Source organism: Meleagris gallopavo, chromosome 10 (assembly GCF_905368555.1).
Source record: "Meleagris gallopavo chromosome 10, MGAL_WU_HG_1.1, whole genome shotgun sequence".
In the NCBI taxonomy this organism is placed as follows: Eukaryota; Metazoa; Chordata; class Aves; order Galliformes; family Phasianidae; genus Meleagris; species Meleagris gallopavo.
Window position 1 is genome coordinate 28,354,802 of NC_139413.1, and position 27,805 is coordinate 28,382,606.

The 27,805-nt window shown below is 43.2% G+C and overlaps 3 protein-coding genes across 10 annotated transcripts in view; 2 read left to right on the forward strand and 1 right to left on the reverse strand.

Moving 5' to 3' along the window:
• LOC100539364 (uncharacterized) overlaps positions 1–888 on the forward strand; it is a 25,326-nt gene extending 24,438 nt beyond the window's left edge. For all 7 annotated transcript variants that reach the window (XR_014885333.1, XR_014885334.1, XR_014885335.1 and 4 more), the window contains one exon: positions 279–888. The gene's annotated coding sequence lies outside the window, so the exon portion shown is untranslated. The remainder of the gene's footprint in view (positions 1–278) is intronic.
• DEPDC1 (DEP domain containing 1) overlaps positions 1–8,295 on the reverse strand; it is a 10,800-nt gene extending 2,505 nt beyond the window's left edge. Inside the window, 11 exon segments of the mRNA XM_085232171.1 lie at positions 247–432; positions 711–887; positions 1,858–2,030; positions 3,968–4,108; positions 4,556–4,603; positions 4,912–4,957; positions 4,959–5,046; positions 5,492–5,610; positions 6,781–6,925; positions 7,650–7,915; positions 8,144–8,295. Of these exon segments, the coding sequence (XP_085088297.1) occupies positions 247–432; positions 711–887; positions 1,858–2,030; positions 3,968–4,108; positions 4,556–4,603; positions 4,912–4,957; positions 4,959–5,046; positions 5,492–5,610; positions 6,781–6,925; positions 7,650–7,915; positions 8,144–8,191 (1,437 nt within the window). The 5' untranslated portion in view covers positions 8,192–8,295.
• Positions 8,294–27,805, forward strand: part of LRRC7 (leucine rich repeat containing 7) — a 187,749-nt gene continuing 168,237 nt past the window's right edge. The window contains exons 1-2 of one of the 2 annotated variants that reach the window (XM_085232159.1): positions 8,294–9,081; positions 9,266–9,346. The gene's annotated coding sequence lies outside the window, so the exon portion shown is untranslated. Of the gene's footprint in view, positions 9,082–9,265; positions 9,347–15,959; positions 16,086–27,805 lie in introns of those variants that run through there. The other variant, XM_085232160.1, reaches the window with a different exon arrangement.

The following is a 27,805-nucleotide window of genomic DNA, read 5'->3' on the forward strand; positions in this document are numbered from 1 at the left end:
TTTTCTACTGTTTTGAATCACTGATCACTGTTGCTGGACAGTATCAAATGCTATTTTAGACACTGCTCTTAAAATAGAATCATCCCATACAACCCAAAAAACCACTAAACAGCACTTAGTGCTCCTTGTGAGGCAGGCATTTTCTCTACAGTCTGCTCATGCTCTGACAGCAGCGTCTCATGACTCAGCTCTTCTCCTCACACAAAGTGTTTTCAGAATTGCATAGATATCCAATAAGTCCCTCACCTGTTTTAACTTTTTCTTTTTCTCTTTCACAGATAAGTTCTTATCTTTGATGATGTTCTCTAACAGCTCTGCCACAGCAGCTTGAGAAGTAGAAACCTTTTGTTCTTCAAACTCCTGAGGGGTTATTTGTTCACAGTACGAATAGGTTGGTAATATGGCACAAATGTCTTCCCCTGGATATTTGCACTGAAATAAAAATCAAAGAAAAGGTCTTCTAAAGTCAAATGATGTCCCGCTTTGGTAAGAAGCTACCATATTTAACATCCAAGCTTATACACTTACAGCCACATCACAAGTTGCAAGGGATTATAAAGTAGCTGATGTCTATTACGACTGCACCAACAGCTTAATACAAGTTTGCATTTATTATGCTGTAGCTTTATTTGCAGTTCTCATCCACCCCACATAGGTAACAAGTTCTCTGCAGTCAGCAAAGGTACTTAAACTTCTGTTATGTCACCAACCTGAGCCATCTTCACGTGTTCTATGTGATCTTGCACTGCAACCTGCAGGTAAGTTGGTACTTTAAAAATTTCCTGTTGATGGTCCATTAGAAATGAAACTAATCGTGTAGAAAGCAGCTCGTCGAGATCCACTTCTTCTGCACAGCACAACACACATCGAGAGAAAGTCTGTATCATCTGCAAGCATTTAGCAGATCGTTAGTATGTGCACTTGAGGGATTTGTCTTCCATTCTACACAGTGGAGCAATGAATTCTCCAATAAAGCTTTCGCTGCAATCTCTCTTGCCCATGCTGACTGGTCAAGAGGAGGAAAACTGATTATTTCAGACGAGGAAACAAGAAACCCACAAAATATTGTTCAATACAGAAGAGCACAAGTCCTACAGTTATATTTTTAAGAAATATATTTTAAAGATGGTAATAAGCCTTCCCTCCAATAGAGAAATGTACCTATTCTATTAGTTGTCTTGAGTCACTGGGATGGCAGAAGGTTAGGCTGACTCTAAAGGTGTTCAGATGCAATGCATATTGACAAACGGTTTGAAATAACTTTTAGAAACATTTTTGCAGTTTTCCTACTTCCTTGCTTTCAGTAGCCTTACTTAGCATGTGCAGATAACGTCCTTTAATCTCATTTGGTATAAGCATTACTAACAACTTGAATCGTTCAATAAAAGCTTACTTTCAGACCTAGAAGCTAGCCTATAAGCTCGCGAGGCAAAGTCTTCCTTTTTCTCTAGAATGGATTATGTCATAACTTCAACTACAGATATTTAGCCCGAGAAAGGTCATCCACAAACACTGCTGCCAACAGTTTTAATGAGATGACGGTGGATTGAGAAATCGGACTGAACAATCATACCTTTTTCCCCCCCCCCCCCCCCCCTCAAGGAGTTACTTCCCTTCTCCCAAAACAAGCAAAAACAACATCAGTATTTGCAACATGTTAGTATGGGACAAGGAAACGCTTGCCTCAGGTTAGATTTTTGTAAATGCTTTAGAGATCAAAGATCTGTCCATTAATCACTATTTACAACAAATTACAACAAGCCAGTGACGCTTAAGTTCTGATTACTGCTGGTATCCTCAGCATTCCTTCAGCAGTGTTTTTAGAACACAGACACACAGCAGTCACAGTTCTCTTACCAAAGAACGTGTGCCCATGGCATCGTGCAGTCGTGGCATGTCGACGTTCTCACTGATCCGAGAGATCATTCTCATCAGGAGCTGCATCTTCCTGCGGTTTGGTGGTGGAAGCAGCAAGCAGCAGATCTGTAGTGCTTCAACAGCAATCCTTTCTAAGTGAGGCTGAAGGAGACCTACAAGTTGATTGTATTACAGTTGTCATTAAGACTTGAACAAGCTTTTCAGATTTTTATTCAGTAAAATAATTTCCCCCGCTAACGAAGACAATCTGTGTTTGTTTCATGATCCATGTTTCATTTTCATAGCAATCAATCAGCTGTGACACAGCAGATCAACGTTACGTGGTTTTTTTGTGTGTGGGGGGGTCCCCAAATCACTTCATTATTATAAATTGCTTGTGCAATTAGTGCCACAGTACAATTGAGATAATAGCCTAATGCTATTTCTGAGAGCATTCCCAGAAAGCATGTTTCAAAGGTTCCAAAAAGATGTCTCCAAAGGGCAGGTCTGTGTGAGTTCTCCTCCAGATGACGTTGAGGTCAGAAGCATCACTGCTTACCTGGACAGGAAGGCTCTGACAGATCCAATTTGAGAAGCCAAAGGTAACGCTACTATTTGTTAACAGAGCTATGAAAATAGTTTAAATGCTACAACTTCACAACTCTTTCAACCCTTATGTTATATAGATACAAAAAACCACCAGTAACCATGTCGAAGACAGTAAGGAAGCAGAGATTAGTTAGTGAACACAATAAGCCAATACAACATGCTTTGTAAAGCCATCTTACTTTGCGTGCCAGTCAACATACAAGAGTGAGTGAAAGAGCATTCTGAAAGTTCTATGGTACTCCTGCAGAGTCTCTTACTGACGGTTCTATCAGAAACCTCAGTCCTGATGCCCACTGAAGAAGCCCCTGAGGTATTTGGTCTTCCTTGCCCACAAAGCTGAGACCTTGGCTTTACTGTGATTTCAGCAACTGGGACGTTGATGCTAGTGCAGCTTCTGGAGTTCCTGCTCCCAAGTAAACTCTGAGACCTGCATATTTGCTTTAATTTAAGATTTTCTTTAAACAGCTCTCTACCCTGAAGAATTGAGGCAGACACTCTCTTTGAGCCATCAGTTTGTTTTTGGCATGCGTTTTCACAACCAAACTCCAACACAGACTCAGTCTTAGACACAAATGGTAGCCGTTGTTCCTTATCTCTCGTGCTCAGGACATTAGTTTTCCTGAGGGAATCCGATTCTCCTTTATTATGTACTCTTGAGGCAGTGTTTCCAATTCTTTCCAAAGAGTAACATCTCGTCTTAAGTGTTAGAGATAGCTCTTGTTCATTCCTGAAACCTGAAAGATTCTGACAACTTCCTCCTATGAGATTGTCAGCACTGCCTTCTTTACTTGTCAGCTGACACTGCTGCAATTTCTTTGCACGTTGTGCCTCAACGGCTAACTCCTCTGAAGAGGACTTCCAGGAAGCTCCACACTCCTTTTTTTCCTTTGGCTCCTTGCGAAGTAGGCTTAGAAGAAGACATTCAGTTGACTTGAAAGAGTTCAAGTGAAGAATTTTTGAAGGCTGTGGGTCACAGGTCTCATCTCGGACTGAGTGTTTTCCATTGCATATATTTGGAATTGTGATGAAGCCACACATAACTATCAGAAAATGAAATATAAATTAAGATGCAAGTGGTATGAAAGCAAACAAATTCAGAAAGAAATGTAGTCGCTAACTGAACAGAAGACAACAAATAAGACACTAAGTAGTTAGTAAAATAAGGAAAAAAATGAGCTCAATCCCCAAGCAATCAATTGCAACCAACATGCAAGAATAAAGAATGCCAACAGACTGCAAAAGGGAGGGACAAAGATGAGCGTGTGTTTAAATTGTTACTGAACATTTAGAAAGTTATCTCAGATGGTAATCTGCACAGAATGAGATACAATTGCATTTCAATTAATGCTGCAATACAGAATGACAGCATTGAAGACAAGCCCCAGATTCAAGCTGCCACACAGACTGATGGGGTCATGGTTCACTTTGAGTTACAGATATATTCTTCCCCCCAGTGATATAAACTTATAGCTTGCCCTCTTATTTCTAAATTCATACATACCCAAAATGTTAACAAAAAGTTCATAGTATTCAAAAGTAAGCAATGGTTCAGGAAGATTGACAAAATAATCAGCAACTGTTCTGAAGACATCCCGTTCAAACCCACTGTAAGTTGGCTGGCTCATATCATTATTTCTAGGCCCTGAAGAGAGGTGAAGAAAGGAAATACAGTATTTATTCAAAAAAAAAAAAAAAGCCACAGCAAAAATTGAATTGTGAGAGCTTGTTCCTGTAGGAATGTGTTTCACAAGAAGAATCATGCCAGCAATATGCATGTGAATTGTTTAGTTCAGCACCACATCATTTGTAAGCAGAAGTAGCGTAAAATATTTTCTGTATCCACTGAGGAGTTCTGCTCGTTTTCAACAGGCTGTTCTGCCCCACTCCACTAAGTGAGAACTCACTTACTCCCTTTATATATCCCTCATCACGTATACTTAACATTTTCCTTCATCTCTGAACTACAATAATGCTGATCTTCCCACAGAGTTTGAAAATGTAATTCACAATTGATCTTAACATGCTGGAATATTTCACTTTCAACTCCCACAGTTAGTTGCTGGAACTTAAAAGCTCTTCCATTACTTACAGTAGGCGAGGCACTTCATTGCTGACAACACCCAGTGAGGGAGGTCTTCTAAAATAAACAAGTGCATTTGTTATACAAAATACTAAAGGCTTGATACAAGCAATAACATGCAGGTTTTAAATACAGTACCCACGTTAGTTTGAAATTGAGTCTAATTATGAATATTATTATGCATATGTACTTACAAATTAAAGTAATACACCTACAAAATTTTCTAGACAAGCAAACTGAAATGTATTCTAATTTAGAGAAGGAAATGTAAAAGCCTCACTATGAGATATGTTACCATAGTCAGTTCCTACCTTCGCTGTAATTGTACAACCCAGAAACTTTAAGCAAAGCTAAGAAAGTCTTACCTGATTTGTTCTGCAAAATCACAACACCATGTTTGCTTGTGTGTGTGTGTCATGTTGTATATGACATACTCAGGAATTATCTGTGTTGGCTGCAAAACTTCTTCCAAGGATGGGAGGCCTAAGATGGTTTGCAAACTGCAGAGAGGAAGAAAACAGATGCTGTTTGAGAAGTCTGTTATAAAAAACAAAACAAAACAAACAAACAAACAAAAAAATCAAGATCTTAGCATCTAATCAAACAAGAGATGTTTGGTAAGTTGATTTGCAGTTCAGTGGAATCTCTCTTACAGAAGAAGAGTTTGAGGGCACACTTGTTGAGACAAGCACCAAAAAACAATGAACGGGGAGAAGAACAAACAGCTGTTGGGTTAAAGTATAACTCAACACAAACAACAAGATTCTTAAGTACAAAAGCTGATGTTAGAAAATAGATTGGAAAGCATATGTAAATAATAGTAAATATTCACCTTTATTCTTTAAAAGTTCAAAAGAGTTCGCAAGTCAAACCCTTCATTGGGCCATTATAAAGAGAATGCATACCCACAGGAAGGGAAGGTACTTCTTGCAGTTCCTTACTTACTGTATTAGAATGATATTTCTCCAAGTTTCTTGCACGTATTCCTGGCTTACTTCCTTCCTGCACAGTGCATCCTCTTCATTTTCTGCTGTTTTATCCAGCTTTGTTTTCTCCACGTTTTCCTGAAAGTGAGTGGTTTATGCATGTTATACTGAAAGAAGCCCTTAAGAGAAACAAACACTTCACTTTGTGAAGAATTAAATTCCAAAATATGGTTCAGCAAATAACCTTAATCAGTCAGCTCTGAAACGCAAGCACATGCACTTAGAAAGCCAAAACCAACTCTCTGCATAAAGACCTTGTGTGCAAGCCCTTCAGGAGACAGTAAGTTAAAGGATAGAAACACATCAAATTTAAGTATATTAGTCAGCAAGGAGTCTGTCTTTAGGAACACAAAGTATGTGCACTAAATAACCTGGAGAAAAAAAAAGGCCAAATACATTCAAACTTTTCTCAAAAAGCAAGCAGAATAGTTAGCAAATTTGTGCCTTTTATTTGTCCTAAATGAAAAAACAAGTCTAAAGTTTCACTGAGAACATACTGTGCTGCTCATTTCTAGAGCTCCACATTCCAGCATTCCCATGCTTTGAAATATTATAAGCAGGGATAATTCTGCACTGAACGAGCCAAAATGAAGAATCAATAAGAAAACAAAACATTTCCCATATTGATGGGATTAGATGCTCAAGTGCTTGAACATAAACTCAATTAAAACTCCACTTAATGCCAGAGCATTCAAAAACATTTCCAAGACTGCAACTTGTGGGGTGGAGGGCAGGTCATCTTTCTTTGCATTTAGAGTACGTGTCAGCATTAAGAACACTCCTCACATTTTCCTGCCAACAAACCTAGTGCCATTAAATTGAGGAAAAGACAGCTTTGTGTAAGGAGTGCTTACATTTCTTCTGCCACAAGCACAATCCCCGCACTTCAGAAATGCTGTGCTACAACTGTGCCTATTTACATACCTTACATTCCTGCATGCTTTACGTGTACGAATTTCACTGGAATATTTACCGATTGTTTAATGCAATCTTTTTGTACGTGCAAGAAAAATAGCACACCTAATCAAACACTTTGTTACAAAACAGAACTGCATCTTTCTATCAAACCTATGTGAATGTTCTGTTCCGCTGATCAGAAGAACCTACCAACTTATTCCTGCACTTACATGGGAATGAGACACAACTGCGTTCCTAGAGGATGACTGCTACCAGCTGTGAGGGCTTTTTGGTTTGTTTTTAAAAGACAAAGGAGATAGGTGGTAACTGAGATAAGAAACGTGTTACTACCAGAGGTCTCAGCAATTTGTGTTTTTCTGGAGTTCTCCTTGATAAATGTGGCAGCTTACGAAGTCTATCTCTAGAGAAGGTTCCTAAGTTTTCATTTTGGCGACATGAAGCTGGTAGAGATTTAACTGGAGAGGTTGAAGGAAACCTGGAATCAATAGGAAAGGTATTAAGTGCGTTGAGAATACATTAAAAAAATATAAGCAGTCATTTACCTGAAGCCATACCTTACCAGCATGATTTGATAAAATTCTGAGAAGATTCAGGCAATTAAAATTGCTGAATTAAAATTCAGGAGATTAAATTTTTTTTTCCCCCCTTAGAAGACTGATTAACATAATCATTCTATAAAGTATACTTTGGCCTATTCTTAATTCCAAAGTCAAGTGGGAGATGGCTGAGCCACTCATAGAGCACTAAGATCAGACTCAGAGAAGTGAGGGCCATCAGTACCGCAGCACGGAGCTACTAAAATAAATTTGCTTTGGGTTCCCTCCGAAGCCCTTCCATGCAGCACCCATATCAAGGAAAAAACTGGACAGACAGAAGCACGAACACAGCTTGCAGCAAGCAGGGTATATACTCAACAGGACAGTTGAGGAAAATTCTGTTAATAATTGCTTTTGACTCAACTGGTCAACCCGAAGTAGGTTTTTTTTTTTAAATAACTCTGAACATTGAATAAAATTCTTTCCCAAGGAGGCTGTGGATGCCCCATCCCTGCAGGCATTCAAGGCCAGGCTGGATGTGGCTCTGGGCAGCCTGGGCTGCTGGTTGGTGACCTGCACACAGCAGGGGGTTGGAACTGATGAGCACTGTGGGCCTTTGCAACCCGGGCCATTCTCTGGTTCCAGTGATTTTCATTTCAGTACCTGTAGAGCGCACCATTGTCTTCCAGGCTTTCTGACCCCCACCTTCCTTTAATATCTTCAATGACGTGATTCTTGAGGAACTTCCTTAGCAGCTGGACAGTCTGCTGCCGGCTCACTTCAGGCCCGAAGTTGCTGTTGCTCCTCAGCGCTTCGTGCAGCCAATCTGCAGCTTCGGAGGCGGTGAAACAGCTGCCGTGCTTTTTGAAGTGCTGCCTGTGCGTCCTCAGCGGCATGCCAGCTCGGAAATACCTGGTGATTTCATTCCACTGCGCAGGAGACAAAACGACGTGGGACAGAAGGTTAAAGCTGAAAGCTGATAACAATAAACAGCAATAAGACAAAGCGGCAGGAATAACCACAGGAGCAAAATGAGGTTAACGTGTCGCCACCAACGCGGCACGTCCCCCCCACAGCCGTGACAGAGGCCCACAAGGCCCATAGGCAGCCCGGAGCCCAGCCGGCCGGCCGCCCCCTCCCGGTCCCGCCGTCCTCACCAGCTCAGTAGCACGGTAGGGTCCCGGCGCTGCCGGGCGGCGCTCCATCGCTGACCCCAGGGGCGCCCGCGCGGACGCGGCCCAACCGCCGCGCGGTTTGAATTTGCTGCGCGGCCGCTGATTGGGCGAGCGGGGCGGGCTGCAGCGCCGCCTCGAGGCGGAGGCGGGAGCGGCACCTCCCCTCAGAAGGCGGCGCGGGGGGAGGAGGAGCTGTGCGCGCAGCCCGGCGCCGTGGGTCGCTCCTTGTGGTTCGTGGGGCGATGGTTTGGGCAGCCCCGAGGCATCGGAACTCTCCCGTCCGCCCCTGCAAGGCGGCATCTCAGCGAGTGTGACGGGAAGCTGAAGGAAAAAAGTTCTAAACCAGCCAACGCTGCAACTGCGCAGCTTTCACCGTGCGGACCGAGCGATTACACACAGCCGCCTTTAGAGGCGCTTGTCACCATTTCCATGCTTTAATGACCGACCGCCAGCTTGTCTAACGAAATCACCTGAGGAGCGGCTGCCCGGACGGAAAGTGGCGTTGGTTTTTGCAGTGACCCGGGCTGTAAAGCTGCTCGGGCGCACAAATCAATGTTCTGATCGTCTCGGGGGAACCTCCACGAGTAATCCCTGCAGGAAACGATGAGCGCAGCCCTATCCAACGCTGATCGCTTCCCATATTCCCTCTTTTAGCTCACTTTGAAACATGCCATGCTCGATATATTTGCGTTCAACCTGCTGCAGCAGATGCAATGCGTTTTGTGAAACGTAGATGGAGCGAAGAGACTTGGGATTCACCTCTGGAAAGTACAGCGAGAGGGATGGCTGGGAAACACTGAGTCCTTCACAGCGTGTGAGCAGTGCTGTGCGGCGCTTAATGCCCTCGGGGATGAAAACTGGAGTTCTTCCTGCTTTTACAATTCAGTTTCAAGCCTGCTGTTGCTGTTGCACAGAGGCAGGTATGCTGTGCTTCTGTCACTGCACGGTCTTAAAGCGATGAGCTTGCTGGGAGATACAAGCAGTCTTTTAGAATGATGGAACGGTACTTCTAGGTCACTGAAAATGTTCTTAAAGCCAGTTTTATGAGTTCACAGTGAGATTTCCTTACGTTTCAGATGTTTTTATGTCTTTTTTGCTCATTAGAGAGGCATACAAGTACCGGCCCAGCCGAGCTGGAGGAGGGCATCGGGGCAACTCCACACGTGAAGCTCTGCAAAACATGAGGTAAAGACATGGGAAAAGAGAGCGCTGTTCCCTCTCCCCTCAGCCTCCTTCATAACTGTTTGATGTTGGTATTGCCTGCCACTGGTTACGGTAGAAAGTAGAACAGAAATGAGTGGAGTTCATTTAAAATGTCAAGGTCGTGGCTGTCCCTCCGGCTCATTTGTTACTGTGTGTTACAGCACACACGAGGTCTGTGCTGCAAGTCTTTGTTTTATTGGCTTTAAACGTAGGAATGAAGCTAATTAGAAACTCTTATTATTGATCTGCTGATGTTTAGTGCAGCTGAATTAACGTCCCTGCCCGTGAGTTCAAATAGAAGGTGATGTTAAAACATGAAGGAATAGATGGTGGACACTGCTGGTGATAATGAAAGCTTTCAGCATTTGTCTCTAAGGAGCACAGATACATAATACACGTGGATTGTGGGGACAAGGCAGTAAATGGATACAATTTCAAGTTTTAATTTGCATCTCTGCCCCTCTACTAACAGCACCTTCTAACTGCAAAGGCTAGCTCCCATTTAATCGCTCTTTTGTTATCATATGTAGAAGCAGTAGAGCCTGAAAAGCCCAAAGCAGTGCCTAAACTGTGTGTCAGTGAACTGTGTGTGTATTTACTTGACTAAGGCTGTATTTAACTGTTACTTAGAACAGGATGCTCCAGAGGAAAATATATTACCCTTGGTTTTCCCTTCCTTCCCTCAAAGCATTTGCTTTTATTCAGTTTGGAAATGGATACCAGGTGCACGTATGTTTTATTTTGTATAAATGCTTATATATGTATGCAATTTTAGGTAGAATCACAGAATTGAGTAGTTTGGAGATGACACCTTCCGAAGGTCACCCACTCTGGACTTTTGCTCAGTGAATTGATGAGGACCTTGGCCAGTCAAGTTTTGAATATCCCAGGGATGGAGGTCCCACAAACATTCTGGGCTCCTGCTTCTGTTTGACCGTGAAAGGTGTTCACGTAGAGTCAGAATTGGTGCTGCTTGTCCTTCCATTGTGCACTTCTGACAAGAGCTGGCTCCCGTGAGATGGCTGCAGACAGCAGCACAGTGTCTAATACTGAGCAAACCCACTGTCTCAGCTTCTCGTATGTCATTGTCTGGTCCTTTCACAATAGTGTTAAATTATTTGTTCCTAAAGCGAGGGGTTACACAATAGAGTTACATGGTATGGAAAAAAAAAGAGCATTTTCCACCCACTCAATTGAACTAAAGTCTTTTTAATGTCTTGTGAGACATGCAGAAGAGATCTGATTTCTCCAAAGCATTTGCTGCCTACCCCACTTTTGTCACTTCTGCTTTGTCATTGTAAGTCATGCAAAGTAAGCTAGACTGAACTTTTTCTCCATACAATTTTTCCCATGCCTTCATTCACTTCTATTCCTCTTTTCTCTCATCTGATGTGCTGAATGACAAAGACAATGCTCAGTTACTCCAGACTACATTGAATCACTGTTTTGGGTGAGTTTTCAGAGCATGCTGAATTCCTTTATATTATTCCTTACCCGAGTCCCTGCACATTCAGTGCTGTATCAGCTATTCTGCTACGTGCTGAGCAGAAGAGTCCTTGACGATGGATGTATCCACATAGCACAGTACTAAGAATGATGAAGACCTCTCCTATTATCTATGAACGTTCTTCTTCTTAACTCAAGTTAAATTCTTGTGTTAAAAATAGGTGAGAAGTACAGCTTTTCAAGATCTGACAGAATAGGCTGCTGTACGTGGGGGCTCAGAAGAAGAGTGGGGCAAGGAAAGGAGAGCCTGAGGGGCTGCTTCTGCTCTGCAGGAGGCTGGGAGGGAGTGGCCAGAATAACTCCTGCCTCTGGGTTCTAGGTTTTCATGCACGTCTGTTCAAATTCTGAGTTTAAGGGGACAGCTTCTGTGCTTACAGAATGCAGAACAAACCTGCCTAATGTTTAGTGAAACGAAACAAACAGCAGAAAGATGCTTCATGCTTGAAAGATGCACGCTCTCCGAGTTGCTCAGCTGTCTTCTGTAGGCGATTTGGGTCCCAGCTGCAGCATGTTCTCTGTGATGAGGATGGGGTCACTCCAGGTGTGTTGCTTAGCAGAAGTAATAAAGACCACACAGCTTAGCAGCTGCTCCCATTCCTGGTTCTTGCTGGTAGTTGCTGAGGTCCTTGCAGCACAGCACGTAATGTCCATTGGAGGACAGTAACCACCAAGGTGTAAACCTTCTCTTTGACCAGGTAGGATGAACATTGCTCAGTTCCATCTCTCGTCTGGGTGCTATTTCTGCTGGTTGTGCTTTAAGTAGCTATTCTGCCCTGAATTACAAAAATACAGCAATATTCTGTAGAAGCTGTACAGAGGAGTCATGAAGTCTTCAATAACGTTTGTTTTTATGGTTGTACAATCTCTCAGCTTGTAGGAGTTTCATTTCTTTTGTGTTATAAAGATGTAAACTCTTCTTAATGCTGGCTCAAATGAAGTTGTTAAAATGCTCTTGGTGTGTTTTTGGAGCTGAAACAACAATCAAGGAGCACTTCCTCATTAATATTAACATTAATTGCTATAAAAGACAAAAAAAAAATCTTTCAAGGGGATGGGAGAATTGTGCTTAACAGAATGTGGGCATCTGTGCCACAAGTAGTCATAAAAAAATGTTCTTCTGTAGGTTGATGTGTGCTGAGAGTCTTTTTGCAAGGGATCCTTCATGTTGTACTAAATATGTGCAAACAATTAAAGAGGTATGAAATTATGTGATCTTCGGATTTCCAGCTCCACTGAGCTCAGAGCTCAGCTTACTGGGGTTAGTTCCAAGTAAGATTTCAAAGTCTTGTAGAAATGTTTAATCTATAATTAACAACTGGTGCTTGCAACCATCTTAGGGGAAGGCTGCAAGTTTAGTGAAAACCTATTTTATTTTTAATAGGCTTCAGAGGTACCACGTACAAAAATGACATACTGCTATCTATTTCAGTTACTATGCTTCAGATGATTAAGTGCTGATGCTGTGTGCATCTGAAGTTCTAGTTGTAAATAAAGTCTTTGCAAGTGTAGGCGTGAAACGTTTTGGGTTCAAGCAATTAATACAGATAGTTTAAGGCCTGAGGTATTTCTGAAATAACCCTAAATGAGGACCCTCTTGCGTTGCCTTTCATATATCATTTATATAACCTCCTGCCAAAGGTTCTTCATATACTGGATCATGATATATTTATAAACTCGTGTGCTTTTTTTCCCTAGCTGTTTGGCTGAAGATTTAATTAAATGGTGCTGCAAGTGAAGGCAGTCAGCTGGGTGTGCTTCTTGTTAGCTCAGCTCCACAGGAGGAGCACAGAGCTGCTTGCTTTGCTCTGCAGGGGGTGTGTGCTCGGTGTCCAGCCTGCCTTGCTGCAGCACACGAGTACCTATCAGGTGCCTGCTCAGCCCTGTATGGTCCTTCTGGGGTAACCACATACAGCCTGTCCAGGGAGCAGAAATTACAGAGAAAAGGGCTGTGAGTGATGCTGACATCTCCAGCTGGAGCTCCCTGAGGTGCTGGTGGCTGGGGAGCGTGGTTCCTCCACACAGGGCTCTGTGCCTCCTGCACCTGATGCTTGTGTGCAAGGGCTTCTCAGCTGGGATGAGTGATGGTGGCCAGGTGTAGTTGCAGGCATTTCAAACTAATGTGCAGATTTGTTGATTTTTCTACCCTGCAGTGTTCTCGTCTTCTTTTGCAACATTTAAATGTAAAAAAATACTTCAGCGTTGATACATCTCTTACATGTTCTTTGGTTTATGCAATCCACAAACCAAGTTTTCCAGAAGTAGTGAGATGCATGGAGGAGTTTTAAAATTCTCAGCCATCTGGGGTAGAAGAGCTGGATTTTGTGTTTTTCTTTCTGGTGTGCGTAGTGCTTATGGCTTGCTGCATAGATCCCAAAGGCATTGTGTGTGAGTATCTACTGTTTTGAAAACGTGAATTAAATACGCTTTTCAAGGGATAAAAGCTGTCCTACATTGTTTCATTATCAGAATTTGCTTGTGTGTGGGAACTGCTGAGTCACAGCCTGAGCCACTGATTGAGCACCTGGGGGAAAAGATCCGCCAGCCCTGGGAGCACAGGTGAGGGCAGCTCACTGATGTGAGTGGGAGGGTGGAGCCTGGCTGCAGCTCTCCTAGAGCTCACTGAAGGGCTGACTGCCGCTGGGGGAGGATCTCTAGTTGCAGATCCTTCCTCGCTTTCCCTGTGAGCCTATAAAATCTTGGGCTGCCCGCACTGATGTGGTTACTTTCCCTGTGGAGGGGCTGCGGGAGATTTGTTAGGTAACTACAGCACAGGGAGGCTTGGTGAGTACAAGGCACATGGGCCTGCCTGATGTGATGGCATGTCCAATGGACTGAGCAGTTGCTCTTCAGTTCAGTTTCTCATAGTGAGATTTGGATACTTGAGACTATTGAAAGTCCTCCTATGACTTGCTGAGAGCTACAGTTTCTGCACCGGCAAAATGCAGAATGAAACCTTGGGGAAGATAAATAGGCAGAGGAAGAAGGAGAGATCTTGGAAGCAGGCTACCTCTGCTGCAATATGTGAAATCGATAGCTTTTGTTGTGCAAAATGATTCTTTTTCATGCTGTCAGCTGTACTATGTGGGCTGCTGTGTTACTGTGTACTGCAGCAGGTTATTAGTGAAGTAATTCTGCTGAAGTATGTTCTAAGAATAAATTTTAACGTTATCTCTCTCCTGTAGAGCAATATTGCTCTGCCTACAGCTCGCGAGCAGATGTACAAAGGTAAGGTGATGTTTCTGGTTGTTGTGATGGATTTTGTATCTGAACAGTTACTTTTTTACTCTGAAAAGCGTTTCTCAAATAATTTCTGTTACTGCTACAATAAAAATAATAAAGCCTATAAAACTTGGCTGTTTTATGGAAGTGTCAGTATCTTTTGCTGTTCTTGCTTATGCTGATTCTGTGAAAATTCTTTGTGAAAGGAAACATGAGCAGTGCAGCAAATCAGCTATCAGCTCCCATGAAGGCTGGCTGTCCTGCTTTTGGAGCACCCCTCTGTGATGGAAACAGAGTAAAACCACTTAACTAGATTTTTTCTTTTTTCCTGGGAGAGAATATGGATGAGCAGGGAATCACTGATGTTATAAAGGGAAGGGAAGGAGACACACGCAAGTGCTAGGCTGGAAGAGACTGGCTGTGTGTCAGCATGGTGTGGGGCTGGGGGCTCAGGGAGCTCTGCAGAGAAGAGCTGGGGGTCCTGGTGGGCATGGGCTGCAACCTGCCTTTATGGCAATGACGGGCCTGTGCTGTAGTGCATTAATTAGCAAGAGCACCAACAACCCAAGGCGTGGGGCTAATTGCTTCTGCTTGAGACTGGGGGACAATGGCTGGAGTTCTGCACTTAGTTTTGGGCCTTGTTTGTGCGGCAATCTGCAGTGAGGGGATAACAATCTGCTGTGGGGTAACAAGTGGTGCTGTTTCCATCCAGTAAGAGCGCTTTTTGTCGTGCCTTTTTTGAACCGATGGCGTAATTTCTATTAACCCAATGTTATGTGCATTTATCTTTGGCCATCTTTGGTTTAAGTGTAGCTCCAAAGTGATTAAACTGCTCTTTTTGCTCTGATCTTTTTAAGAATTACCAGCAGAATAGCATAGTTTGTCACTGAACCTAAAATAAGCCATCAGGATGTGCTTCCATAATGGCTTTGTGCAACTTCTGTGACTCCTGAGTTGTGTGACCTCCTGTCGAGGTCATTTTTAGAAGAGAAGGTGCAGATGATGGCTTCCTTTTGGGTAAGAGTGAAAGAAAAGTTCATCCAATAATTGTGTTTTTACTTGCTAGGTATGCTAGGAGTTTTCTTCTGTGGTGTTCTGGACAAAAAGCAGATCTTCCTTTGATATATCTGTCCGTGTAGCTTTTAGTGAACTCCATCGATGGCCCTTGTACTGGGGAAGGAGAGTGATTATCTGACTCTGCTGCAGACCTTTAAATAGCAGATGCTTCAGATACAGGCACATTGCCTCCTGGTTCCCTCGGCTACCAAACAACTGAAGCAAAACCTGACAAAAACCAGGCATGCAGATTTGGTGAGGCTGGTCTGAAAAACAGTCCTTTATGTGGTTGCTTATTTGTTGCTTTTCATTTGTGAAGTGCACTGCAGCTGTGCCCAGTTTCCTCCCAAAGTAGTTCATCAGATCTATTATTCTACAAACGCGTAGCAGCTGTTGCTCAAACCCAGCCTGATTGCAGGTGCCCTCTGCAGTTTTAATCAATTGATTTACTCCAAACATTTTGTTACTAAATCATTCATTTGCTTGTAACTGTCCATACAAAGTATACATTAAAATGCTTCTTGTGCGGCAGTTTGGAAGGCAGTTACGGAAAAGGTGAAAGGATGGGATCGCACGTAGGTACGGTTCTCTTACTGTGCACGTTCACGGCTCCTGGCCCTCGGTGAGAGGCGGAGGCTCGCGTCCAAGAGGGGAAATGCTCGGATCAGAGGCGGTGAAGTTACCACCTCTCATCTTGCCGTTATCCGGGAAGCAGGAGGCGTGGATGCTGTACCTGCTTTCAGGCATTCCCTCAACGGGTCCTGGTGCTTCCTGGTTCTCCACGAGCCTCCGAAGGGCGGGTGTTCCTCGGGGGGGCAGCCGGCAGGCGCGGCAGCGGAAGGGAGATGCTGGAAGGAGCCGGGAAGGAGCGTCCTGTCACCAGAAGCAACACCAAGATTTGCTTAGATCTCCTGTAGCGTCTGCAGGACTCTCCAGCGAGGTGAGTGGCGTTTGTGTGCACGTGGTGTTACGGAGGCTGGTGCTGGTGTTAGTCCTGCTGCCTTGACCAGCTGAGGCCGCGCTGTTTTAATTCTTAATTTGAGCTGTTAAAGTGAATTGGAAGGTCCAAACAGCTTGGAAAAAAAGCGAAGAATGTATTAAGAAAACACAAAGCAGACTTTTTTTCATTGGGAGTTGTGTGTAGTCTTCTCAAATACTACAAACTTTGCAGAGATGACTAGGAAACTTGAAGTAGACTTGCGCCTGGCTGCCTGGTAGATGTGTCAATGCTAGCACTGAGTGCTGAGCTGTAGGACTGCAGCCCAAGCCCCCAGGGCCTACAGGTCTAAAGGTGCAGGTGTACTTTCTGTGATATCCACACTTTGTGCCTATTAATGCCTGAAAAGTCCAACAGGCACTGGGGGTGACTCTTCTAGAAAGTCAAAGCAGACAAGTGACCCGTGGCTCAGAGTTCAAAGCACGATGCCCTGCACAGCAGTGAGCAATAGAACCAGAAGGACACCCTGAGTGCTTCTGAGTACTTCTATCGGTGAGTTCAGGAGCCTGCTCCAGGGTGTCTGACTGCTTCCAAAGGAGATGGAGCGAGCCTTTGCTTTTCTGGGTTCACGTCCTTCCTTGGCGTGATCGATTTCTGCCACATGGTGGTGGTAGTGCTTTTTTCTAACCCTGAAAAGTTGTTTCTAGGATCAGCTGCTTTATTTGTTTAATGCAACTTAATAACAGCATGTTGATTTAGTAAAGGTTTCGTGCAATTCTCATGCTGCTTTTGCAACAGTGTCACAGGAGTGTGTCAGCTTTATACGACAGATCTGTTTTGCTGTTGCAAGGCTGCTATTGCCAGCTTCCTTAGTATTTTTCATTTTTTCTTGGTGATCTGACTGCTTTGTTCTGTTGGAAAAAAGTGAGGTTGTTTTTTTCCAAATAACCTGCAGACAATTTATTTTGGGTCTTTAATCATGAGTTTATATAAGCCTTTTTTTTTTTCTTTGTAGAAGTGTGATTTAGGTGTTGTATTATGGGAATATATTAGTTCAAGTTGGTATGAACTCAAACTGAAATCTGCAGATACCCTGCTTGTCAGCCTGGGAGCCATCTTGTTCAGGGACAATGATTTGTGTGCTGTTGCGCAGCAGCACGTGCAAGTGTGAGCTCCTGAAGTTTTGGCTGACATGGTCCAGGTCTCCTTGACCAAGTATTTCATTGGAGCTGTAAGGATATGAAAGCCTGGGAAGCAGCTTGGTGAGATGGTGGAGAAAGGTAATTGAAAAGGTGTGCGTATCCAGCAGTCTTTAGCTGGCAGTCTGCAGGCTGGGATTTGGAGCAGGATCTCAAGTAGGAATTCAGATAAGCTTGATTATAGTCACTGAAGAAAGTATAAAAGTGCCGTGGCCCTCTCTCATTCATCCCTTGCTAGTCTTGCTCTGACCTTTCCTTGTGTGCTGTAGCTTAGTGGTACGGACAGGTGACACTTACCTTTCCAGTGGACACTGTGAATCTAGAACTGGTCTTCTGGTTTTGCCCTAATTGCAGGCAGAGGATTTCCTCAGACAAAAGGATGAATCCGTGGAAGCAGTAGGCTCAGAGCAAGCCTTTGCTTCTTTTCTGTCCCTTCCATCATTACTGAGCCTCCCGGCCAAGGCTGGGCAGGCCTTGACCACGAGCAGGGAGCCCTGGAGCATCTGTGTCAGTAGCTGCCTGGGCTGGCAGTGCTGGCAGGAGCAAAGGCACAACACAAAGTTTCTATTCTGCTGCAACCAGCTTATTCCATCTCCTTCTGTATGATTTTTTTTATCATCTTATTTCTACTATTCTTCCTAATCTGTGGGTGATATGTATGCAGAAAACGTTTAGAAGATAGACCTTCTTTATGCAAGCATTTTTCTCAGAGGACTAATTCAGGGGAGAGAAAAAGGAAATTCTTCAAGCAGAAGGGAAACCACTTGAAAATCACTGTGATTTGATTAGAAACAACACTTGAAGAAAAATCCTGGATGGAAGACAGAGGAGCAAATTGGCCATGTGAAACAAGGACAGGAGGAACTGAGGAGGTGAGAGGCTTGGTAAGCATTCTCTCAGTTAACATTCAAGTACTGCTGCTTATGGTGGGACAGAGCCACTGTTGAAGTTTTTGTTGTCTTCTCTCTGTTGCACCCAAAGGAAGCCGTACACTTAAATTTTAATTACGTATGCTATGCATGTCAGAACATCACTTATGTGCTGGTTTCTGTAAAGATGAAATGCATTGAGCAGTTGACAGTGCTGCTTGATGTGGGTACTTCAGTCTCTTCTATTTAATTAAGTTCAGTATAATTTGACAAAGAAGGCACACTTGTAACTGAGGTCAGGGATGTTATTATCCTCACTTGCAGCTCTGGCAGTACGGTGCACTGACAGGACATCAATTCAGTCAACACAACTCTTGCATACCTGCAATAGACTTATAATAATACTGCAATATAATCTGTACTGAGTAGGATTTGAGTTGTACAGAGTTAAACATTTTTTTCAAATTTCTGTACCTAATTTGTAAGCTATGGACAAAAATGTCCATCTCTTAAATATTTTTCTGGGTCACAGTGCACTGTTATCAACTGGTATCCTTTATAGCAGATTACAACTATTAAATTTCTAGCCAACTATTTTTTTAAAAAAACCAAATATTCTCTGACTCGGAGACAAGGTACGATTCTAAAATTGTTAGAGCTTGTTGTTAAAAATGACCTTCATGCAGTAGTAGGTTATTTTGTTTAAATAGAAGGCTAAAAATAAGTTTTTCATTTCAGCAGAGCAGATTTTGATAGACCAAAAGAATTGTTGGGCTGTTAACTGAGTGGAGGAATTGGAACCTGAAGAAATTCCAGAACTTCTCTAGGTTTGGTGGCAGCAGTTGAGAAGAAAGACTCGATCCTCTCTGTGGTGCTTGGTTAGAAAGAATCTTGTGAATGACTATTGAACTAGAAAGGCTGGAAGGAGAAGGCCAGATTTGTGAAGGAACCAACCTGATAAAGCTGGGAACTTCTAGTAGTTTTGTTTCATGTTGGACTCTGTCTGATGGTGTGTCCTAATGGACAGAAACCTTTGTGCCCAGTTCTGAAGTCTGGCTCCTCTCACCTTAGGCATACCTCGAATTCATCTTCCCTTCAAAATCCAGTTGTTCCCATCTTTGTGCAGCCAGTCTGAAGTATTCATGCCCTAGCTTCTTTTCAGCTGCTTCTGAGCAATATTTATGCACAGTAGAACAGTCTAACAGGAATGCCCTTCATCCTGTGCAGAATAGGTGGTGCCATAGAGATTGTGGTAGATGGAGATTAAGTCCTTGGTCTACCTAGGAGTTGGCATCTCTATCCCAAGAGTGCCTCTGCTCCAGCTTCAACACTGCTTTTGGAAGGTGGGTTTTCTTCCCTCTGGACTTGCATTTTAAAAACAATCAGTAATCTTTTTTTTTTTTTACCTGAAGTGGGTGGAAACAGTAAGAAAATAGAGTAAGTTTTTTTTTTTTTTTTTTGTAAATGAGCTCTGCTAAGGAAATGCAGTCTTAAGTCTTGAGCAATCTCAGTAACCAGAAACAACCAATCCCATCCACAATTAGTTCATTATTCTTTCTTTTCAGCCTGTTTTTCCCCTGGTAATTTTCAACAACTCTAATTTTAGACCAGATACACAGGCACATTCAATGCCAAAAGCGTTGTAGTAATGTGCTGAAGATTGACTTGATTTCATGTTGAATGATGCTGCCGGGAACGTGCCAGGCTACCCACGTATCTGCAGCCAAAGAGCAAACTGAAGGAGTCATGCTTTGCATTGCCAGTTACGTTTTCAGCTTTGTGTGCAGAACAACTATCTGCTTACCCGCTGTTTGCTAAGCATGCACGTGGGTTAGTCACTGCACTGAGTCTGTTTTTCACCCAAAAGGGTCTGTTTCTGTTTGTCCAGGAATTTTTCAGTAATGTTAATATCCCGCAAATAGTAATGTTACCATTGTGCACACAAGTTCCTTAAGTCTGCCATCTGAATTCGGGCTGATTAGAAGCCAGACGGAGTGAATTCAGGTTTGTACTCAGGGTGAAGGTGTGCAGTCCTTACATTCATTTCCACACTTCCAAAGCGATGGTGAAGGTTTTGCTTCACAGCTACTCTTGATTTCAGTGCGGTACTATGAATGTTTCTGTAAGTGTCAAGTTTGGGCAGTTCAGCTTCTGAAGCCTTTAGTTTAGGACTCTGCTCTCGTAGATGAAGTTTCAAGGAAATAGGAAACATTTTCTACAGAGACTTCAGCCACTGAAAAGTGACAGTTCCTGGATGTTTTCACCTACAACCCTGTAAACACAGGAGAAATGATTGTGGCTTACATATAAAACTTGTTTGGTGATATAAAAAACAGCTCTTCTTCTGTTTGGACCATAACTCATGGAAAATGAGATTTTTCTTGACAGATGAGCATTTTAAAGGTAGTTGAGTGTGTTTTAAAATATAGATAGTGGTCTCTTTTTCTTAACAGCTGTTGAGATAAACAGATGTGCTCTGAGATGATCATGGCCTCATTTAGCTCTAGCTTTACTAAATTTAGACTTTTCAAGCGTAATTGTTGTCTTGGTATTTTCAAAGGGAAGTGTGTAGGAACCGTGTGTGGGAAGACCAACATGCAGCTCAGGCTGGAGAACTTTGGTCAGGCAGCAGCCAAGCTGTGCTTGGTCCTTCTTCCTCAAGAATGAAAGAGCTGATGTGTGTTCACCTGAATGTGCTTGTGAAGCTCCGTGGAAATGTAGCCTTTCAGGCTTCATGAAATGCCATCCTTCAATGGTAGCACAGCTGAGTGCAGAGCAGATAGCTCAGACCTGGATTTGGAACACCTCAGGAGCGAAGATCTTTGTTAATTCTAACCTTCACTGCTGCATATTTGAAAAGGGCATAGTGACAAAATCAGATCCAGATCCAAGTACAGAATGGAATTCTACAACTTTTCATAGATGTCTCATTTGGAATCTGGAATTTGGCTCGGATCCATTTCATTTAAGACATCTCCAAACTAAAGGTTTTACCAGAAGTTTCTAATGGCATATTTTCTTAATGAAGACAAATGGCTTCAATACAACTTCCTCAAGCAGGGCTTCCTTGGGAGCTCTCATAGGTGGTGGAGCAGGTGGGCAATGGCACAGTGTGATCCCTGGCTCTCAGACCTGCCCTGTGCCACCTGTGCTCTGCTTCCCTGCTGCTGTGTGCACTGGGTGGGTTAAAACCTGTGGATCCCTTCCAGGCTGTCAGTCTGTCACCTACAGCAAAGTTCAGTTTCTCTGTATGTGATGTGCTCTCATTAAAGCCAGGAAAGAATTTTGAAAGTACTTCATAAGTTTGTGCTTAAAGTGCATATAGAAAACTTTTAGGAGTGGTGGATCCTTGGCGTAGCATTGGGGTTCAGGTATCCAGAGCATGGACTTAGATGGATGTTAGCTGGGGGTGGTGCTCAGCCACAGCTTCAGCCATATGACACTTAATACTCTGCTCTTATAAAAGGGCAAAAACTGTAGCAAATTTGTTGCTTGATCTCTCTTGTCTTAAGGGATATGATTTGTAGGTTATGCAAGATTTCACTGAATTAAAAAAAAAAAAAAATAAAGCAAACCCAACTGTTCCTTCTTGTTCTGCTTGTGCTGTAGACTTGTCCAACCAGTCCTGGGCTGAACTCCAGCCCCCAGCTCAGCTGCAGAGGGCTGAAGCACACAGACTTCCTTGTCACAGAATCATAGAACTGTAGGGACTGGAAGGGACCTCTGGAGAACATCCAGCCCAACTTTCTACCACAGGTTACAGTAAAAGTGCCACTATATCTGAGTAGAGGTGAATAGAGGTGCTGCATGCTGTCCCCACCTGCAGGCACACAGAGCTGGGCCATCAGCTGCCAGTACCAGCAGTGTCATCATTGTGCCATCCCAACAGCTTGTTGCTGTGCCTAGGTTTGGTACCTTGTCTCATCTCATTTGTACACTGTTGTTGTAGCAGTAGGGATAATTCTGTGATTTGCTATCCAGCGAGCAGTCGTGTGATGTTGGGTAAATGCACATGGAGCACCTCAGCCGTGCCCATAAAGCAGGGCAAGTGATGCAAGAAAAGTGTGCGTCCAAAGCTTGTATGGGAAGATGAAATGTTTTCTCAAAGGTGATATCCTGAACAACTACAGTATGGTGAATCATGCAGCACAAATTATATTTTAAAGAGTAATCTGCAAGACTGCCCACTTATAATAATGGTCAGAGATTTCTGGGGCCTTGTCCTACAAGTTATTGAACAATTCTAATGCGAGGAATACAAGAAGTCAATTTATAACAGCTATCTATATTCACTGTCAATAATAGTGAGTAATAGTGCTTAACTAGTGTTGCGTTGACTACTGTAGAACCAAGAGATTATTTAGAGAATTAGCCATGCCATAAACATACAAATTAAAAGGAAAACAAACAATTTGTGAGTTCTTATTCACTCGAGAGATCTTTCTTTTCCTCAACTGAAATTCTCTCAGGATTCAGGGGTTCCCCTCTGAATTGTGGCCGTGGTGATTACATCCCATGTGTCACACAGATGCACTACTCGCTGATATTGGAGTTCTCAGAAATTATAATGGACAAAGACAGATGTTGCCAGGTTTAAAAATAAAACTAAAACAACAGGAACAACATAGCAGCTCATCAGAATTCATCAGCATCCAGCGTTTAATTCCACGGTGCTGTACTGTTATCTGTCAACCATTCATGCAATTAAGAGAAAATATCTCCCAACGTTTCCATGGTGCTAAAGCACTCCAGGAGAACAGCCAGCCCACACAGGGCCTGGAAGCAATAAAATATTAATTCAGAACAAGCACATGTTCGATAATCTCAACATTTAATACAGGCGATAGTAATTCGGTCCTAGCAAATTATTCAGTTAAACAAAGCTGTGCCAGATAGTATACTACTTGGCAGTGGGTTTATTTGCAAAAAATAAAGCCTATTTATTGTGGGATTAGGACCACGGATATGGAAGCAGTGCCATGTGAGCAAAGCAGATACTATGGCTGCTGGGCTCGGACTGACTGCCTGCAGGGAAGGCGCTGCTCTCAGGGTGTGCATCTCCAAAAGGGAGGGAGTTGGATGTGCTGCGCCAAGGAGAGAACGATTCACCTGCTGCATGCTTTGGAGGTGACAAAGGGAACTGGTTTCCATGTCTGTTGCAAGAAGTCGCAAATGGAAATACAGTTTTGAGTTTTGGATGATCCTGTGTGTAGCTGGGGGGTTGGACTTGATGATCCTTGTGGGTCCCTTCCAACTTGGGATGTTCTGGGAGATCCAGAGTGGATTTGGTGCTGATCTGTGCCTCCACTGTCAACACCAGTGCTGTCCATGCACTCCTGCAGCCAGCTGTGTACACTTTGCTGCTGAAGCATTTCCTGGCACTGCGTGAGCTGTCTGATACAGCCAGGGTGAGGTGTAGCTGGAATGCTCACGGGCAAGGAGACTGGATGGTCCCTTCCAGACTCAACCAGACTGTGATTCTGTGCTGTGAGCTTCACTAACAGAATCTGGCTGTGCTAGAGTTGCCACCTTCTCTTGAAAATAAATCATGCTTGAGATGTCAGCTTTTCAGAATGCTTTCCTTAAGAAATTTCAAGAGTAGTGCAGCATCTCTACGTCATGCATCTCATATCTTGATATAAGGAAAAAGAATGGTTTATTTATGTATATATTTAATAATAATGACACTGAGGTGCAGGCATAGGCTACCCAGGGAGGTGGTGCGTGCCTCCATCCCTGCAGGCACTCGAAGTTAGGCTGGATGGAGCTCTGAGCACATGATGGAGCTGTGGGTATCCGTGTTCACTGGGGGGAGGTGAGACTAGATGGCCCTTAAAGGTCCCTTCCAGCTCAAATGATTCTGTGACTGTGAGCTCCTGAAGCCCAAATCCAGCCTGTGGTGCCTGGAGCTCTGTGCTGCCGTGTGAGCAGTGCTCTGGGTAGAGGCAGAGCCCCACTGGGGTTTTGAAGAGCTGCAGATGATGAAAGGGCCATCAGAAGCCCTTGGTTTCCTTTCATCTACTCTCCACAAGGTGATGTTTTTGTTCAGGTTCCCTAAAAAGGGAGAGCTGGAAAGCTGTGAGGGGAAAGACCTCCAGTGAGTTCAGGATGCAACTGTCCGATCAGCTGGGTAACTTGGCTTGTTGTCAACTGCCTTGTAATAGAAAGGACAAGCTCACAGTTTGTCTGGTAATGCTGTTTGTCAAGAGTTGGTGATACATTTGCAACGTGAGTAATGTGCTTTGAGAATGGATATTTATAGTGACTATTTGTGGAGAATTTGCAACTTTTCTCATGTTTTTATAGCCTGTAAATGCCTAGCAAATAGGGTTCTGCTGGCTCCCTTAATAAGCCAGGCCGTGTCAGAAACCAGGCATTGCTGGCTGGGAAAAGGCTTTAAGAGGCTGAAGGGTGTTTTAAACTTCTTAGGTGTTTGATCTAAAAAAAAAATCCCTAAAAAAAAAAACCCCTGAAAAAATAAATGAGGATAGCTTCAGCAAGAAAGGATGTGAAAACTGTGCTTAAAAGGGAAAGGTTAAGAGGAAAATATTGTGAATTTCTGCTTTTTGCTTTTTTCCCCTAAAATTTTCCACTTTAGTGGCTAATTAACATTTCAGAGAAAGGAAGTTTTTGCTAAAAATCCAGTATTTCTGCTTAAGGCTTGGCTTAAAAGTACGTTCTTGGAATCTTCAAGAAATCTGTAGAAAAATAGGCTAATATTGGCATTCCTAGTATTTTAAAGACAAAACAAAGAGCAAATACAGCAAAGCCATTGCAGACAGTCTTACAAGGCCATTCACAAGCAAATTCACACAAGGTTTTTTTTCTTAAATACTTGGCAGCTCATCTTTAATGTGAGTTGCACTGCTCTTCTCATGTTTTTCTGAATAATGCATCCTGGGTATTCGGTCCCTTAAGATACTTTTAGACTTATTTCCACTTTGATGTTGAGCCAAGTTAGTATACATATTGGTAGTAGCTAAAATTAGTTCCTTTTTTTTTTTTTTTCCTTCAGTACATCAACTCTTCACAATTTTATTTCAACCCTCTGGAACCTCATTTTTCCTGGGTCCCTCTGACAGAGCTCAGCACAGGGCAATCCTGAGGTGGGAGAGCACAGGTCTGGAAGAGAAAGAGGAGGCAAGTAAATGGGGGTCAGGATTGGCGCAGTCTGGGGGTTGGGAACATTTCATGACAAGCTCCTATATCAGAGATTTGTCCTGCAAACTGAATTGTCAAAAAAGCTTTGTGTTTCTTGGAGCCAGTACAACAAGCTGACTGAACAGAGTAGTTGGACAAACAGATCTAGAACCAGAACTACAATGCTTTTGAGGCCTGGGTTATGTTGTCTTGCATCTGTGGTTTTCACTTTGTCCAGAATGGATCAGCAATCCTGCTGCTTCTCCAGTGTGCTCCACAGCATCACTCAGCACGTACTGAAATCTGTTGCCTGACTGCAGCTGCTCAGTGCCGTGGGTTGTGGCATGCTGGTTTCTGCTAGCTGCAGTTAACTGCTGCAACCCATGTTGGTGTGTGGGAGAATGAAATGCATAAAATCAGGTGCAATGTTTCAGTACAGAAGCGAGCCAGCCTTTTATTCTGCAGATTACCTTCACGTTCAATTTGGTTATAAGAAATCTTATTAGACAAATTATCCATCTTTGTCCCGCTAGTATGACACAAAAAGAATAATTATTAATGTTAATGCATTGATACAGTGCTCCCATTTTCTCTTTTTTAGTAAGAATACTTCTTGTTAGGGTGAGAAATACAATCCAACAAAGAATTGCTTTCTCCATCATGTCTTACTGCTACAACAAAGCCCCAAATGCAAAAGCTTCCAGAAGATGAATGCAATATTCATTGACGTTCTCTGATGTGAGACTGACAGCACTGCAGAAAAATTGCAACTTTAAGCTTATTTATGTGAAACTTCTGAGAAGTCATTTATCACCAGTTATTTGCAGACTGTTTTTTCCTAACAAGGTATTTCATCCTTAATGCTTTGTCAAACCTTCTGCTGTATGTTAATATGTCAGCTGTTTGTACACTTCTGACGTGACGCTAAATTGTGTTTGTGACAGCACAGTCATCAGTAAGTGCTCTGGGTTTTCCATCTTCTGGAGTTGCTTTCCTCTTCAATGCTTTAGTTTGTGCTCTTGCTTCATCCTCCCTGGGGAAAATGGTTGCAGGAGCCCAAACTCACAGCTGTGGGCACTGCTCTGTCCCCGTAACTGTTGTAGCATTACTCGGCCTTCTTTGTGCCAAAACAATGTTTTTCCAACCTGCTGAAGAAAAAAAAATCCATTCTTCTGGGAGGTGGCTGTGACTGGAATATTGAGGATCTTATGCTAGGATGTTTGGATGTTTCAGCTTTCTTCTGAGCACTCTCAGCCACTTTAGGCTGTGTGGTTTCCTAGCTACCTCCAAATCATGAGGTCTGTTGGTTTTGGACCTCCATTTCTGGCTTCCAGCTTTCTTTACGAAGACTTTTTGCCATAATTTTGCCATCTTTCTCTGATGGGCAAACGCTTTTTATTTTGGCTCCTGCTGAAGTTCAGTGCTGTTTGTCCCCCAGTGCCCAGGGACTGGCCAGTCTGTGCCAAGGCAGCTTCCTCCTCCAGGCAGAGCTGAGAGGCTGTACAGATGAGGATTATGGCAAGCACGGTTGCTGTGTGGAAGTCACTGAGCCGTAAAGGACTTTAAATACAATGCTGTGTACACTGGCTTAGTTGTGAGAACTCAGCTGTGGTCTTTGTGTTTTTGTTTTGATTTTTTCCTAACTAATCCAGTCCTAGGGCCAAGGCAAAGCCAGGAATCCAGGCTCTTTGTAGATTATGGCTGCGCTTCTGAAAGCAGCTCTGAGCTTGAGGACTGCTCCTAATATGCTGCCCTCATTTAGTTGAAATACTCCGGATTTCAACTGTTCTGCCCCTTTCATGCTATGTTTCTCCTTTGCTTTTGTTCCCTTACTCCATCCGTTTCAGTTTTCTGCCTCATCAAGGAGGAGCTGTGGGTCGCACCCAAGTGCTTCCTGCTGCCTCGTGCTGAAAGTTCTGTTGGGGCTTTTTGCCTTGAGTTTCTACAAAGATTTCAGTGTGGAGGCTGTGAAAACTGACCCATGTTACCTTGCTGAAGTTACCACGCTTTTGGTTGAGCTCTGCAGGCCATTAAACCAAAAGAATGTCACTTGTCTTACAGCACAAGTTGCAGAGAGCAGCAGCCTGCTTTGTGTATCACTGGGAAGTGGGACTTTTCTCCTCTTATTTACTACAGGTATTTGGGACTTAGCGTGCTTTTAGCTGAGAGTATCAGTGCTATTGCAGTTTATTGGAGGTAATCCAATTTTTTTAGGTCCAGTTCTCTCTAATGCTCATTTCTAACACCAAAGTAATTAATGCTACTCATTGATGATGTGGTGCTTAGGGCCACGGTTAGTGAGCATGATGGGGATGGTTGGATGGTAGGACTTCATGATCTTAGAGATCTTTTCTGACCTTAATGATTATATGATCGTTTCCAGCAATGGATGCTTTGCAGGATTTCTGCAGTGCATGGGGGAGGTGGTGGGGCAGCCATGTTCCTGTCCTTCCCCAGACCTTTTGCATCATACAACTCTGTGCTTGGCTTTGTCCTTACTGCTTCCGTTGTGCTG